Source organism: Ursus maritimus, unplaced genomic scaffold (genome assembly GCF_017311325.1).
Source record: "Ursus maritimus isolate PB19 unplaced genomic scaffold, ASM1731132v1 scaffold_20, whole genome shotgun sequence".
NCBI classification, from domain to species: Eukaryota; Metazoa; Chordata; class Mammalia; order Carnivora; family Ursidae; genus Ursus; species Ursus maritimus.
Window position 1 is genome coordinate 13,854,855 of NW_024424453.1, and position 17,483 is coordinate 13,872,337.

A 17,483-nucleotide genomic window follows, 5' to 3' on the forward strand; every position below is an offset into this window, starting at 1 on the left:
TGGGAAGTGCTTGGGCCCTGAGGGTAGAGCCCTTGTGAATGGAATTCCTGTTCTTATAAAAGACCTCACAGAGCCCCCTCCCCTTCCACCACCTGAGGACAGATCTGAAAAACAGAGGTCTATGAACCTGGAAGCAGGTTCTCACCAGACACCAAATCTGCCCCCACCTGGATCGTGGACTTCCAAGTTTTTAGAACTGTGAGAAATAAAGGCCTATTGTTTATAAATAAGCCACCAGTCTGTGGTATTTCATCATAGCAGCCCAAATGGACTAAGACACGAACACAGCCAGGCTCATTCTTCATCAGCCCTCATCAAGGCTGTGGTTCTCTGCTATTGTTCCTCCACTCTGCATGAGAGCAATGCTTAGCCAAAGCATTCTGAAGGGACCCTGTGCTTTCCCTCTGAACCGAGAGCCATCTACCAAAATATTCTGCATGCAAATATTGTTTGCACTGGGCAAAAATTTTCTCTCTCGCCTTTCTCAAAGTGGATGTATTCATGTCAGTCTTCGGAAAGACAATGGTAAATAGAAAGAGAAACAACATACCAAATGATGACAACAGAGAACAATTATATAGAACTATATACTTCTGATAGGAAAAAAATTTTTAAATCGACTTAGCATTGGAAGCACCTAAAACATTTTACAGATTATAAAAGTAACATCATTTTCTAAACAAAACTATGTGATTCTAAAAGTAAAACACAATGGGGCACCTAGGTGGCTTGGTCGGTTAAGGGACTGACTCTTGATTTTGGCTCAGGTCATGATCTCAGGGGCGTGGGATTGAGGCCCACATCAGGCTCCTCTACACCTCCATGCTCAGCGGGGGTAGTCTGCTTCTTTCCCTCTCCCTCTGCGCTCCCCTCCCACACACACACCCCCATGCTCTCTCTCTGATGGATAGATAAATCTTTTTTAAAAAATAAAATAAAAGATTAGTTCTCAATAAGAAAAAATTTTAATATGTATAATATAATAAAAAATAATAATCAAATTGTATCTCAAGACTGCCCTGTGAATTAGGCAGGTCAGAAATCTCAGACAGAGGGACTGAGGCTGACCAAGTTCAGAGTCCGTTAGTGGGGGATGGTGCCTGGTTCTCCAGTCCCAGGCTCCCAATTTCAGGGAGCACCTGGACCAGGGGAGAGGAACAACAATGGCCCAGTGCCATCTTGTCTCTGATTGGCCAAAACAGAGAATGATGTTCCACTAAGGGGAAATAAATTTCTTTGTAGAGTAAATGGATCCAAGGGAAGGGACTTTCAAAAAGGCCTTAACAAAAGTCCTAAATAAGGCTTACTTAGAAATAAATTCACGACACAACTGAGAAAATGCTTTAACAGTCACTGAACCGAGCGAGGGGCAGGGAACTCAGAATAAGCACAAGCACTTTCACCCTCGCTCTCTCCTTCCCACCCCTTCCCCCCGCCACACACACCCTCATTTCCATTCTGCTCTCTGAGGATCCTGGGAACAAACAAGCTTCCCCCCTCCGGAACAAGTCACTTCCCCATGTACAAGTAGCTGGTGAATTGCATGACCTCCAAGGGCCCTTCCAGCATCAAAATGCTTTTATTGCCCAGAAAAGGGTTGGGTTGTTTTTTTTTTTTAAATACCACTTATCTGATTTGTACCTCGACCTCTCTACCGCACTTCCCCGTGCCAGGCCCCTTTCCGGCCCTGCGCCTGCTGGCATGCTTTTGAATGCTTTTCACCTCCTCTCCAGACACCCACGTTTTACCCTTCCTGCCACAGCAGCTCCACTGTCTTCTCTCATCTTACCAACTGCTTTGTTAGCCTCCGAGAACTCTCCTTCCAACAATACTCCGAGTATCTTTCCCCCTGATTTCCCAGAGAGCACGGGCGGTTTTGTGCCCTGTCCTGCCCCAGTGCCCCATAGCTAGCCGGACTCCTGCCAGAGGTGTCGCTGTCAGTGCGCAGTGAGGGCGGGGACCATGCCTCTCCCCTTCGCGGCCACAGCCCAGCGCCCAGCAGAGGGCTAGCTCCTAGTGCTCATTAAATATTTGATGGTCATATTGCTTGTGATTCCAGATCCCTAACTTCTCACTTCCTGTTCCCTTGAGAGCCCTTTTTTAGTACAAGTCTTCTGGGCTGGAAAGCTCATCAGTGGTAGTCCCTGATGCCAGGAACTGACCTAATATTCACAGCTAGATCTCATTATTATTACAAGCTGGTCTGACCCTGCCAAGCCATTTTGTTTTCCTGTTGGACAGAAACATTCCGCAAGAATATCAACCTCAGACAAGATGCTAGAGACTGAATGTGTCCTCTTAAAATTCTTACGCTGAAACCTGATTTCCATTATGATGGTATTTGGAGGTGGGGCCTTTGGGAGGTGATTAGGTCACAAGGGGAGAGTCCTGTGAATGGGATTATGCTTTTGTAGAAGAGGCCCCAAGGAGTTCCTTGTTCCTTCTGCCACAAGAGGACAGAGCCAAAAGACAGAGGTGTAGGAACCGGAAGCAGATTCTCACTAGACATCAAGTCCGCCTGACCTCGTTCTTCCCAGCCTCTAGAACCGGAGAATAAATTTCTGCTGTTTATAAGCCACCCTGTTTAAATTTTGGCATAACAGCCCAAACTAAGTAAAACACAAGGTTACTCTGACACCATGATAAAATGAAATAAAACAGAGCGACTTCATAATTTTGTCTAATCATAAAAATAAGGTCACTGAGCCACGATCAAATACTCCATTATAGAATAGCCCGCTTTTTCTGACAGCATCCAATTCAAAGCAAAAGCCTGCTTGCTTATACCTTTTCCCAAATCGTCTAACCGAAGGCTACACCCTTTAGGTTCTTTCTACCATGCTATTACTAAGACACCTTACTGTAATCGGCAATAACATATTTAACTGCATGTGTGTTCCTAGCGTGGCCTTTGGCTGAAATGCACGGACAGTTATAGGCTGTCATTTCATATTCACTGATATCCACAAACATCTTAGGGGTAAAGTATTATTATTCCCAATTTATCCCCCAGGGAAACTGAAGCTGAACAAGGTCTAGTGATTTAACAGAGATCATATGAGGAGACTTCTAGACCTAACCCTGTTCACTTAATATAAGGGTCAGTCCAGGCCCTTTTACAACACCCAGATGTCCTCAGCCATGGAGAATCTGTTTGCTTCCTTTACCCCAGAGGTGAAGTCAAACAGTAAAAACACAATTCCTCTCACCAGGAATATTTCTCAGACTTGAGAGGCCTTTAAACGGAAGCTAAACTCTACAGTGAAGATGTATGTTCCAGTATGACTGGGTCTAAAGCAAGGCACCCATTTCGAGCACAAAATTTAAGGGGCACCCAAAATCTCATTAATCAAGATAAAATCAATTAAAAATCAAATCAGCAAACTACGACCCAAAGGCCGGTGCCTGTTTTTGTAATACAGTTTTATCCTAAGTTCCAACAAGCATGTGTCTACTCAAAAACCAAGGTCCAGCATCAACAATACCAAGTGCGACTCCCCCTATTCCCCCTCAAAGAAACAAACAAACACGCTTCGAAGGAGCCGAGAGGAAAGGGAGGTCAGTTCGCCACAGGGTGCTAGGGGAAAGCAGGTGAGTAGGAAGCCTGCCCTGGTCCTGGCTCCTTAGCAGCTCTCTGCCCCGCCGCCCCCTCCCCGCAGCGCGGGTCCTGCCACTTTAAATCCCCGGGGCTTGGAGGCGGGCGGCGGGCCGTTGCCCAGGGAGACAGACGCACAATAGCAGGCACGACCCTAGGCCTGGACCCCAGGCCGCGCCGGCCACTGAGCTAGCGGCCACCCCGCTTCCCGCGCCCCATGGCCAACTTGTACTCGCGTCGCAGCTTCAGAAAGCCCGAGAAGGAGGAGGGCCGGCAGGAGGAAGAGGAGGAGGAGGAGGAAGAGGAGGTGTTGGTAGAGATGGAGGAGGAGGTGGAGGAAGAAGAGGTGGTGGAGGAAGAGGTGGAGGAGACCGGGGACGCGAAGGAGAAGACGCTGGAGGTCCATGGGGCATTCAGCGATGAGTACTTCTGGAAGTCTGTGGAAGTCGGTGACAGCAATGGAGAAAATTCAGAGCCCTTCCTTCCCCGCTTAGCCAGCGTCGTCAGCCCCAGCCTAAGCCCGACCCCGCCGCTCAGCCAGACGTCCAGCCCGTCGCGGAGCGAGACCCCAAGCTGGAGCTCACAGTGGAGCACCTCCTCCCAGAAAAGTACAGCCCCTGCCCGCCCCTTCCTTTAAGGCTTCCCGGGCCCTAGGGGCCGCCGGTCCCGCGACTCCAGAGCCTTGGTCTCCTCGCGCGTCTGGTTTCCAAATACATGCACCACTCCACACACAACCCCGTCTATCTCGGGCCCTTCTGTCAAAGGCACTGAAATCTTGGCTGAGCCTTTGCGATGGCTCACAATTTAGGACATCGTTGAAACGTTTGTTGAAACTGGAAGCTTGGGTAGTGCCCTACGGAGCCCGTTTGTAGTACTCCCCTGTGCGTTCAGGTCCTGATCGTGTTCTCTCTCTCTCTCTCTCTCTCTCTCTCTCCCTCTCCCTCTCTCCCTCTCTCCCTCTCCCTCCTTCCCTCTTTCCCCCCCTTCCCCTCCCTCTCTCCTACTCTCTCTCTCTTCCCCTCTTTCACACACACACACACACACACACACACACACACACACACACACACACTGGAAGACTAGTGCCTTCGGAGTATTGTGCTACTAAGACAATCCTCTAAAAAGCTCATTTTTGTGGTTAAGTTCCTGTGCTAAACCCACTCTAGTCACTTCCTTAAAAAGAGAGGCAGAGCATTTATTTAGAGGAGGATGCCCAACCTCCCAGTATTGACATTTCTGTCAGGATCCTTCTTTGTTGGGCCAAGGGTGGGAGGGGGCTGTCCTCTGCATTATAGATGTTTAGAAGCATCCCTGACCTCTAGCGGGGACTATGCCATTAGCCCCCACTCTGTGATAATCAAAAACGTCTTTAGATGTTGCCAAAGATTGGGGGGGGGGGCAAAAATTGTCCTTTTGAGAACCACTGATTTAGAAGGAGTGGCTAAGTTTTTAAATGTTTCATTCAACAGGTTTTCCTAAAATATTTCAGACATTTAGGAAAGACTTGTCTGGAATGAATTTAGATAGGTAAGAAAATGTTTTGTTTTCATATTATTTTTGTTTTCATATTATTTTTGGAAGCTGCTGATGTTTACCTCTTGGGTAAACATGTCTGGAAATAGAGTGAAATAATCCAGGGCACTTACAGCTAATTTATTCAAAAGGTGTTTTTTTTTTTTTTTAATCATACTTGTTAGACACTTTGGAGATAGAAACAAGGTCCCTGTCCATCTACCTGCAGAGATGGCATGTCCACTTAATATAATATGAAATAATAACACTGTGCCGGGTGGGCAATAGCAAGGGCTCTGAAAGTCTGTATTGGCTAAATGAGACCGTGATTACAGACACCTGTGAAGGAGACTGGAAATTATAGTCTTTTTTTCCCCTCTCTCTTTTTCTCTTTGTTGTTATTGCTACTAGCTTTCAAGCACAGGAAGACACCAGAGAAATACCTTCTGGAACATCTTTATAAATCTTCCCTGAAATCTCACACCAAACCTGAGTCCACAATCTTGAATTACTGCTCACCTAAGCTTTGCTTTTACAAGCAACTTTTAAATTCCTAAGCATCAGGAGGATTGTTCTGTCCCACTTTTATGTTTTTATTTATCCTTTTAGTTCAACTTTTTAAGAAAAAAATAGTATGTGGTTAAAAAATATTTAAGTATACACAGGTATAAAATAAAAAATCTCCATGCCCGTCTTCATTCCCACACTCCCACTCACCAGTTAATGTATTGTTAACAGTTTGTTTCTAATACAATTTTATTTTTATTTATTTAAGATTTTATTTTTAAGTAATCTCTTCACCCAATATGGGGCCCGAACTCACAACCCTGAGATCAAGAGTTGCATGCTATACTGACTTTGGCCAGCCAGGTGCCCCTCCAATATAATTTTAAATAGCATATTTTCATTCCCTGATTTATCCATTTTTGACATAATTACAGGCTTCCCACCCATGAAAGATGAGGAATATAACTCATACTATTTCTCTCCTCTTCATTTTTGGTAGTTATGTTATTTTTAGTTTTTCCAGCCTTTAGGATTTTAAGGTATTTAAACCTCTACAATCTGATTTATCAACTTTAGTGACTACTTATTAACTCTTATTATGAAAAGTTAACACACTAATGCACTTCTACTTTCTTCTATCTCTCCTCTCACCCCTTCCTCCCCCAATTAACAAGTTATATACATTTTATAACAAACTATGTTAATGTGTAATATATATTCATATAAAGTCATTTTACTTTGCCAAGTTTTGTTACGTTCATATTATGTTTTCTAATCATAATTAACTCAGTACAGGTTAATTCTAAAAATTGAAAACCAATCAACAATATAATTTCATGCTAAGAACCCAATAATGTGATTGGATTCGTGCACAAAAAACCCCCAAAATCCTGTCAGCAAAACTTGGCTCCTAAAAGGAGAACTTTTCAACTTTCAGTTGTTTTTAATTATCTTCCGGTTTCCTGAGTTGGGTTCAGTGGCTGCACTTTTTTGATTCCCATATTGCTTGCTTGCTTCTGTTCCCTTTCTCTTGGCTGGAGAAACTCCACAGGTAATTATCTCATGAAGATCTCATGGGCAGTCAGATTTCTGAGTTCTTGCCTGTCTGGAGATGTTTTCATTTTACCTTTATACTTAATTAATAATATAACCTGGCATAAAAGAAGACATTTAAAACCCTTTTCCTGGGGCGCCTGGGTGGCACAGCGGTTAAGCGTCTGCCTTCGGCTCAGGGCATGATCCCGGCGTTATGGGATCGAGGCCCACATCAGGCTCTTCCACTATGAGCCTGCTTCTTCCTCTCCCACTCCCCCTGCTTGTGTTCCCTCTCTCGCTCGCTGTCTCTATCTCTGTCAAATAAATAAATAAAATCTTTTAAAAAATAAAATTAAAAAAAAATAAAACCCTTTTCCTCAGAGCTCTGAAGACATTGCTTCTTTGCCTTCCAGTACCCAGTATTGCTGACCATTCTGATTCTCGGACGCTAGTGATATGTGATTACCTCCTTCATTTGTCTCTGTGCTGTCCTTTAGAACTCCTACTGGATAGCTGTTGGCCCTCTTGGATATCTAAGATTTGAGGTGTTTATATGATAATATGCAGCCCTTGAACAAAAATTTTTATTTTGGTATTCATATTTGTCATTTCCAAGAACCGGATCTTGTTCTCTCTTGCTGTTCAAATAGTTGTTGCTTCTTAACAACTTAAATCTCTTTTGAGAGTACTCTTATTATTAAAGTTCTTTTTTGTTCTTTGAAGTTCTTTTTTTTTTCCTTCAGGATTAGTTCCGTTAATCTTTGTGCTTCTCTTCCATACTATTGATGGCCCTTAGGTGACAGGTAATCCTTGGTTATCAGTTTGTATTGATAAATGAATGGCCAGTAGGTAGCTAGAATGGAGTCCTTCTGCGGCGGAGCTTTCCTGGAAGGGTGGCTGTGAGTCCTATGTGGGTGGATGGGGGATGGCAGAGCCAGCCTCTTGTGGAGTGTCGGCAGGAAGCGCGCAAGCTGGAGTCCCCACTATGACTAGAGTTAGGATAAGGATACCTCACTGTGTGGTCAGAGTTCTTCATGCATTTCATTTCCGGGTGGAATGTCCCTCCCTCCTTTCTCATCCAGGCCTATTGGGCAGGGCCTGTGGAACCTCATACTGTGCTCTGCTTCTCTTTCAGACCTAAAACCTCCCTGGAGAGGCTGCCCGCTCTTTGTAGGAAGCAGTTCTTTGGGCTTCCTCTGGAAACAAATACAACTGCTCTGTATAAGGGCAGAAGAAGGGGGTTGCCTGCCTGGCCAGCTGCTTTGAGTTGACTTCTTGAACCTCTCCGATGGCAGTCCCCAGCTCCCTCCGCTCTGCATTCAGTTGACTCTGAGCTTGGAACTTCCCAGAAGAACTTTACTTACCTCTCTTGTCTTGAGCTGTGGTGGTCTCCATGCTGGTTTTCCATCAAATGAAAGCATTTATTTTCATTCTTTAAGGACTTCAATATTACTTGTCTACTGGTGACACCTTTCTTATTTTAAAGGGCTGTTTTTGTATTTGTTTGTTTGTATTTGTTATTTCAGTAAGATCTTGGGAAGAAAGGAAATTGGGTGCTCAACTGCCATCTTGACCTGAACTTCCTGTTATACATAACATCTCTTTACTTGATCAAATTCTTAATTTCTCCTCATAAATCTTCCTAAGAAGATGCTTGTTTTATATTTCCAAGCATTCTCTGGTAAATTTGGTAAGATTGTGTTTTTAAGGAAATCCACCCTTAAAAAGTCATAAAATGCAACCAATATTGGCTTACCTTCTATTTTCAATTGCCCTGTTATTATTCTAAATGAAAATGGGGCCAACTGTAGATGACAGATGAATGTGGAGAAACACAGGTTTTGAAGCCAAACAGGTCTGAGCCCCATCTCCATGTGCCCCATAGAATGTTTCAGAAGTTCCCTAGAGCCTCCATTTCCTTGCCTGTAGAAAGGGAATATTAATACATGCCTTGATTAGTTTTTGTTAATATAAATGAAATAACCAGAGTAAGGCAACTACTGTGAAGGTACGACTACATAGTAAGTTCTCAGTAAATGTTAATTTTGTTATCCTCAGTCACCTGCCATCTTTACACGGAATTTCAGAAACAATCTTTGGCGTCAGTTTAAGGAAGGCAGAGAGACCTTGATGAATAATGTATTGATTTTGCTAACCACTGAATTGGGGGAAAAAAAAAAGCCAAACATTAAATGTTGTCTAGAGATTGCTCTTTCATATGCCTTTACCCTTGGTCCCTATAACTTGTTTCTCTGGGAGGTGAGATAAACAGGATTCCCCCAGAGACTTGTACAGTGGCTTTGGCAGAGTTATTCTTCACTTATTACAAGACACAGTCATTTCAGAATTAAAACACCCCGCTGATGCAATGTGTCAAGGAACCAAGCATCCAAAGAGGAAGGTGGACACTTTATGAGAACTAAAAATGGTTAAAAAAAAAAAAAGTGACAACGTAAAATTGACCTAATTATTTGAAAAAGATTTGATAATTTTAGAAGAACCAGCAAATTATTACAAAAAATTGAAATTCAAAGAGACAAAGGAACTTGAAGGAGTAGTTATTACTTACTTGTGACTGGTAACAGTCATTTTAACTAGTCAAAATCAATACATTTCTGTCTTCCTATCGTGTTAATGATAAGTAACTGAACTACTTGTAGAAAGAATAAAAATTGTTTGATTACAATGCATTTAACTTCAAACCTTTAAAAAAAAAAGTTTGGATTATTTTTAAGCTATTTAATTGGGGCACCTGGCTGGCTCAGTCAGAGGAGCATAGGACTCTTGATCTCAGGGTTGGGAGTTCGAGCCCCATGTTAGATGTAGAAATTACTTAAATAAATACAATGAACATGTCTCATTTAAATAAAAGTAAATGTTTAAGCACACACACCATCACTGCCACCACCAACACACATGCATAGATACAGTGGTGGTAATTTACTCTCCGGGGGGAAAAATATGGTATTGGGAGCCTCTGGGATTTAGGAGCACTTTCCCTATGATGCAAACACACTGTGCCTGACTTTACTGAGAAATAAGTATGGAAGAAAATATTTCAAAGAAAATAGAAACCAGGATCTTCTATGTACGTGCATTATTTGACTGTTAAAATGTGCTATATTTGGAAGAACTGCCGACAGCTATATGGGTATGCTGAAAACTAACACTCTGTCTAAACTTCAGGACTATGTATCACACGCTGTATCCAGGAATTCCAACATCAGTACAAACAGAAGAAAGCTGGCTTCAAGAATTCTCTGGCAGAAGGCAGAGAAGTGAGTAGTTTGATTTCTTAGCATTTGCTGGACGATAGGCTTGCCCGTTGGAAAAAGCGTGACCAGAGGTGGCGGGAGAGCCAGGTTTGAATCCCAGCCCAAGACAAAGTGACATGGAGATGCCGAGGCAGGTGCCCTTCGCCCCACAGAGCCTCAGGGTCACCATGTGCCGCTAATAAGAATCATACTCCAGTCCCAGAATTGTTAGGAAGAGCAACATGAGATTAAATATTTAAATTCTTTGGCACCTCGTCTGTAATAAATGCCAATGTTTACGTTCACATCAAGAAGTAATCTGCTCTTATGTTTTGCTACAGATCTTCATTTTTTATGAAGAAGTAACATGCACGCGGTTTCTAAATGCCAACCATTAAGAAATATATAATATAAAAATGAATATTTAAATTTATCCCAGTATAAGGAATTATGAATAGCCTTTCCTTTGAACTTTTCTATTTGTTTTCATCACACGCTTCCTGAGCACCTACCGCATGCCAAGCACCCATCAGAGTCCAAACCCTGTTCTAGGGAAATGGCAGTGAATAAAACCAAAACCCCTGTCTCAGTGATCTGGTGTTAAAGTGTGGAAGGTGGAGGTGATGGTGAGATAGAGAATACACAAAAGAAGCAAGTATGTAGTACATTAGGCGATAGACGTGCTAAGGAGAAAAAGCAGAAGAAGGGACGGGAGATGTTGGGTGTGAGGGGTGTCAGGAAGGTTACATGGGGTGCTCAGGGAAATCTTCACTGGGAAGCTAAAATACTTGAGCAAAGACCTCAAGGATGAGAGAGAGTGAGCCAGAATGATCTCCTGGGAAAGGATTCCAGGCACGTGGACTAGCACATGCCTCCTCCCAGAACAAGCGGCAGTCGGTGTGGCTGCGGTGAAGTAAATAGGAGGAGAATCTGAGGGGAGAGGGTCAGAGGGACAATCGAGGACCAGATCTTTTTCAACGGGAATGAAGTGGTAAGACACTAGTGGGTTTGCACAGAGGAGTGACAAAATCAAACATAAAAATGGACTAAATACAAAAAAGATGTTAATAATTCCCAAATTAATCTACACAGTCAATGTAATTCTCATGGGATTTTTCAACGGAATTTGACAAGCTGATTTGTCGCCCTGGCTTAGCAGTGTGAAAAGACAAACCGAGGCATTTTCAGATTTCTAAGTTTGAGCAAACATAGATTGAAACAGAGCAGTGCCCAACAGGAGATAGTTAGGAGGGCTCTCCAGATAAGAGCGAGGGAGAAGTTTTTACAGAGAAGACACTGGAGCAAAACAAGGACACGTTTTGATTGGCTATTGCTTAAGGGCTTGAGTTATTCGGGCAGTCTGGTTGGCTGTTCCCGAGTGGCTGTTCTTAACCTTGAGGCATTTACAGGAATTGACAGGCGCAGATTGCAGTTTGCTTACCTAGGCTACCAGGGAAGGCATTAGGGCCACCTCATCGGATGGCCGCTCTGTCTGAACCAAGCAGGAACCTCGTGAGTCTAGGTGTGCCTCTCCATTTCTTTCAGATCTTCTTTTTTTTTCCCCCATAAAGGACTCATGCAGCTCTTCCTAGTTTATTCCTAGGTGTTTCATAGTCCTGTATTGATGTAGCAAATGGACACTTTTTTCCTATTACATTTTCTAATCATTGTCAATGCATTGGAAAATTATTGATTTCTATATTTTAATCTTGTATCTGACCCCCCCTTAGTGAATTTTCTTATTAATTCTCATAGTTCGTGAGTTGAAAGTCTATGAAACAATTAACATTTCCCATGAGTAATGGCAACTTTATCTCTTCTTTAACTTTTTTACTTAGCCGTGTATCATGGACATCCTTCCATGTCATGAAAGATCGATCTAATTCATTGAAACAGCATAGCATTCCCTTATATACAGTTGTTGTGGCTTATGTAATAAAACTGATTGCTAGATATTTCGGAGTTGGTTTGGTTTGATGTTTTCAGCTCTTCCCTTTAACAAGTAATGCCTTAATAAAAAATCTTTGTGCATTCATTTTTTTATCCCTGTACTGGCATCTCTGTTGGACAAAATGCCTAAAACAGATTTAAAATTTTTTTTCATATTCTCCACATAGGAAGTGCATCATTTTCTGAAGCCCACTTCTTCCTCCAGGAGCAGTCCTTGCTGGCCCTGGCTCTGTGAGCAAACGGGCCAGCTCCCTCCCCTTACCTCTGTCCCATTGCAGGTTAATCCAGTTGGTTTTCATCATTCCAGTTCTCTCTGTTTAAATCTTCTACACATTCATTAAAAGTTGCTGATGGTCACCTTCCCCATTTCCAGTACTGCCCTGGAATCTGTGGAGGGAATAATCCTCATGGTTGAGTTCAATGTCTTAAACAAGAACCCCCAGCACCCTTCAACCTGAGAAATCTTTTACAGAATGACAGACATAAGGTAGACAAAGTAGTGCTTTAAAAAAGTAGAAAACAAAAGTGTCTGGAAACAAGGTTTATAATCAAATAAAGTGTGCAGCTCTGTAGTAGTCTAGGACCGGAAAGGAACGGGGAAACATTTTTAAATATGATCCGTCTGTTCCCCACTGTCCATAAGAAGTTATTTGGAAAAGGTAAAAAAAAAAAAAAAAAAAAAAGGTAAAACAAACACAAGGGTATTTATTTTGCTAAAAGGCATATTTTCTTTTACATTAAACTTCTTTCCTACTTCGTCAGGATTGATGACAAACGTACACTCATTTTACAGGGAAGAAACCATCCGCAGTAACTAAAGAAACTGAACACGAAAACCTGGCTTCTAAGTTAAGAGGTAAATGGATGTGTGGAGTTCTTCCCTCTGCCTGCGAAGGCAAACCGCCATTGGGGAACCAGCCTTAACTGGGACAGTGCCCCCCCCTCTGGAAAACCTCCCCTAAGAATATACTCAAGGAGGTGGTGAAGAGGTTTCAGGGCATTGTAACTGTGTGTGTGTGTGTGTGTGTGTGTGTGTGTGTGTGTGTGTTTGAGATGGGTAGCGGGTGACGAGAAAGTAGAAGACAGTTTTAAACTTTCTTTCTAAATCGATGCTTTTCTCTTCAGAAAAATGGGTAATTAATCCGAAAGAGCGAAGACTGGGTATTTTATGTGAGCTGGAGGTAAGAAATGTTATCAGTCCAATAGTACACAGTGTTCATGGTAAATATCACTTATCCCAACATCAATTCTCTGTCTCTCTCTCTAAAAATGTAGTTTAAAGACGACTTCATGACGCTGTTTGAGCCTTCTCTGAGAACGCTGCCTAGCATCGGGCCGCCGTCCATTCTGGCATTCAAACAAGAGAGTTGCAATTTAGGCATTAACTTCAAGGTGATTTTCATTCCTATTATTTTAAAATTTTAAAATTTTGTTTATTAGCACATGATGTAATAAGCCACACGATGATTTGCACAGAAGACATGAACATACTTCAAAATGAGAAACAGGCAACGAGCTCTTTCACCTGGAACAGCACCTGGGTGGCTGTGTTCGTCCGCTCGCGCTGCTGGAACAACGTACCGCCAACCGGGTGCCTGAAAAGCACAGCAATTTATCGTCTCTCGGCTCTGAAGGCTACAAGTTCAAAATCCATGTGTCAGCCAGTCCAGCCTCTAGGGGAGCATCCTTCTTGCCTCTTCCTAGCTTCCTGGCCATCGAACCCTGGCCTGCCATGGCTTGCGGCTGCTCCACTCCTATGGCCGCCTCAGCTGTGCCGGCGTTCTCTGTGTGTCTGTGTGCCGGTGTCCCTCTTCTCCAAGGACACCAGTCATGTTGGATTATGACCTAATGACCTCATCCTCACTTGAATAGCTCTGCAAAGAGCCCATTTCTACAGAAGGCCCTATTCCCAGGTACCACCGGTTGGGACTTCAAAATATCTTTTCAGGGGACATGATTCATTCCATAACAGTGGCCGCAAGGCCTGGAAACAAAGGTGAATGTTTAGCATTCTTGATCGTGCCTCTGCCTGATGGGCAAGGGAAAGGCCGCCTTCATAATTCCCACAGGACTGCACCCCAGCCGTGAGCGACTGATTGGTGGTATGATTGCTTCCAAACTCGAATGGGCTGGCGGTGTGGAGATAGCCGCACCGTCCCCAGATCGGAACCCCCTTCATTATTTCCCGTGAGGTACGCTAAAGGCGCAGGCTTCCTCCCTGGGAGTAAGAGCCGGCGGCCTAGGAGGTGGCATGCCGCAGACGTGTGTGCGAGTTGATGGCGATGCCGGGTGCGCAGGCTCACGTGAAGCTCGCGGCCACTCTGGGCCGCGCATTCAACTGTACAAGCCTAGTGAGGGGGGCCCGTTAAATATGTCATGTACTGTAATACCAGTCGTATTTGCTGTTTATGTTTGTCCAGGTTTTTCTGAACTTTAGGGTCACCCTTTAGACTCTTCAGGCTGAAACTCTTGTTCAAACCCAGCTCCTTCCTCTTTCTGAACCCCAAAAGCTTGTACCCGAGGAGATGGCTGGAGTTTTCTTCTGCTGACACCCAGAGATGGTCCTGAACATGAGGAAAGCCTGGTGGTCTTTCTTCCAGGGGGAGTTGTCCCTGCACTGGCCCCCGGATCTTGGGCAGATCTTTCAGGCCCGCTTGCCTGGGGCTTTGACAGGGGCGGCCACAGCTGGCCTGCCAGCTCTCCTCTCCAGCTGCACCCTCTTCAGGGGCAGATTCCAGCCCCACTCGTGGTCTTTGGAAGCATCTCCTACTTGCTTCCCTCGCAGATGAAAGGGTAAAGGGACTATGGGCTGAGGAGCTAATTACCAAGACCCTGGTAGGGAAATGGCCTGGCGTCGCCACACTCTCTTTCTCCCTGCCCTGTCACCTGGGAGACAAACTAGATGTTTTACCACCGTCTCTCCATGGCGGGGCGTTACCCCCCAAGGGTTCTGCTTTCAGCCATGTGCAGTACTTATTATCAGGTAGTTTCAACAGCCTCAAGATAGTGGCCATCACCCCAGAGTGGTGACTGTCTGGCTGCACTGGCCACCTCAGCCACCATTTGGCCACACAGTGGCCATTTTGTCAGTCCCAGAGAACGGCAGAGACAGCTGGCCTGGTAGTGTTCGTGACCTGCAAGTCTCGCACGCTGTGGGTTTCTCCTGGAGGCCTGTGCTGAGGCTTGGCTGCTTGCCTGCCCAGGAGCCCCCTAACTCCAAGTCTCCTGTGGTTTCCCCTGGCCTCCCACACCCCTTCTGAATTAACCTCCTAGCACAGACAGGAGATTTCAGAGTCCCAACCTGGGGCTAATGTGTATTATCCTTTGTCTCCTGCATCTAATCACACACTGTAGCCCTCCCTCTGATGACTCCAATGTCAGCAGTAAAGCCATTTGTGCAACTTTCTTCTCGCACTGAGGAGGCATCCTAAGGATCCACCAGCTCCTGATGGGCTCAGCTGCGCTCTGGTGAACCAGACAGAGGCCCTCAAAACACCACCTCAGCCTCTTCAGGCCTCAGCAGCCCTTGAATAGAAATAAGGTTTCATTACTGGAATATACAGATCTTGCTGGCTTGGCACCTTCTGGTATAGGATCTCAGCCCCCTGCAAATTCACCCCCAGCTATTTCAGCCCCCAGGGATTCGGACTGGTTGGCACATCCCCCCACCCCCATCCCTCTTGCTCCCCTACTGGACATTTGCTGGTCCTGCCCAGAGCCCTGGCTCCTACTGCTCTCAGAGGCTCTGGGCTTCCTTGTGCACACCGATTCATTTTTGTTTTTCCCTCACTGAAGGAAGAAGAGGAGGAAGTATCACCCCGGTGTGAATTTTGTGGGGGCGATCTAAGAACATTTCTTTCCAATGTGGATATTTTCTCTGATGATGATAGCGCGGAATCAATAGAAGAAGTAAGTTCTAAAGCAGGTTTACGGAGGAAATGGTGTTATTTTTAAATCTATGAAGTATTTTCTCCTGTATCTTCCCCTGCACTGAAATGCTTAAAAGAGTTACGTGTTAGCTGGTGGGGAAATGCACATCATAATCACGACGAGATACCATCTCATACCCACTCTGATGGCTATAATAAAAAAGACGGATGATACTAATAAGTGTCGGCAAGGTTGTAGAGAAACTAGAAGATAATATGGTGCAGCCACTTCGAGAAACAGTCTGGCAATTCCTTGAAAAGTTAAATATGTGGGTACATATAGCTCAGCAATTACACTTCTAGGTTTATGCCCAAGAGAAGTGACACCCTCTATCCACACAAAAACTTGAACACAAATGTTCGTAGTAACATGATTCATAACAGCTGAAAAGTGAAAACAACCCAAATATCTATCAGCTGATAAACAGGCGAATAAATGTGGTGTGTCCATACAATGGAATATTATTCAACCATAAAAAGAACTGAAGTACTGATACATGCTACAACAAGACGAACCTTGAAAACGTTATGCTGAGCAAAAGCCGATCACGAAGTACAACAAGTGTCTGATTCCACTTATTGAATGTACCGAACAGGAAATCTAGGCAGACAGAATGCAGGTTAGTTCCTTCCAGGAGCTGAGAGAAGAGGATGGGGAGGGCGTGTTAAGGGATAAGGGTTCATGTTCTAAAAGTTTGCTGCAGTGATGGTTTTGCATAACTCTGTGAATTCACTAAAAACCACTGACTCATCCACTTGAAATGGATGCAAATTACGGTATATGAATTCTATCTCAAGAAAGCTGTTACCAGAAAAAAGTTACCATAGATCATTATCTAAAGTTCATTAGCCATTTGGGGTTTTTTCCCCTAAGTATCTTCATCGAAGACTAGTGAGATGAAAAATGACCTTTCTGTTTTTCAGGCCTCCTGTTGTAGGTATTTTCAAAATCTGGTTGACTACATCTATGAGGAAAAAAAAAAAACCCAGGGCCCTAAAGCGGAATTAATCTGTATTGACCCTCACGCAGCCCATGGCACTGAAGTTGATAGACTCAAAGCAAAGGAAAAAGCCCTGCAGAGGTAACACTGAGCCTTTGATGTTGAAACTCAGGCCCACTGAAGTAGAGAGCTTTTTGTCAATGAACTTAGTTTTTTAAAAATATATAATTTTGAAGAGGTGTTCCAGGTAAGAAATAAAAATTGGCCGATGCAAACTCATTAAAATTCTGGGTGGATGTTGTTGAAATTCAGAAGCTCCCAGAAACTCCGTGAACTCACCAATTTAAAGTCGAAATCTACCAACTGCAAATTCTCAGCTCAATTTAGAATTCCCGTGTTGGAGAAATTTGTCGACTAAAGAGAGTAGAGACCCATGTGAACTGATTAAATGCCTGGATTCACAAGTAATGATAGATAAAAATAATAAGGGATGGCATTTAAACAGTTGAAATTTGTACTAAAATTCGGTTTTAAACTTCAAACACATTTCAGACTTTTGCATCATATTTTTCAATCTTACAGAAAACAAGAGCGACAAATGGCCAGACAATTTGCAATAATGACAAACGGACAGACGAATTTTCCTGAAGAAGGTGAGTTCCTCAGCACTGATGCTATCAATCAGTTGTACATCAGAAAGCTCAGATGTTTGACCAAGAGCTGAAATTGGTGTATTTAAAAAATAATATTTAAAATGTTC

General features: G+C 43.8%; 1 protein-coding gene across 1 annotated transcript in view; it reads left to right on the forward strand.

Annotated features, from left to right (window-relative positions):
* Positions 1–3,752: 3,752 nt before the first annotated feature.
* Positions 3,753–17,483, forward strand: part of ERICH6 (glutamate rich 6) — a 30,173-nt gene continuing 16,442 nt past the window's right edge. Inside the window, exons 1-9 of the mRNA XM_008710992.2 lie at positions 3,753–4,203; positions 5,065–5,122; positions 9,836–9,927; positions 12,647–12,709; positions 12,979–13,034; positions 13,129–13,245; positions 15,649–15,762; positions 16,707–16,864; positions 17,306–17,376. Coding sequence (XP_008709214.1) covers positions 3,813–4,203; positions 5,065–5,122; positions 9,836–9,927; positions 12,647–12,709; positions 12,979–13,034; positions 13,129–13,245; positions 15,649–15,762; positions 16,707–16,864; positions 17,306–17,376 — 1,120 coding nt within the window. The 5' untranslated portion in view covers positions 3,753–3,812. The remainder of the gene's footprint in view (positions 4,204–5,064; positions 5,123–9,835; positions 9,928–12,646; positions 12,710–12,978; positions 13,035–13,128; positions 13,246–15,648; positions 15,763–16,706; positions 16,865–17,305; positions 17,377–17,483) is intronic.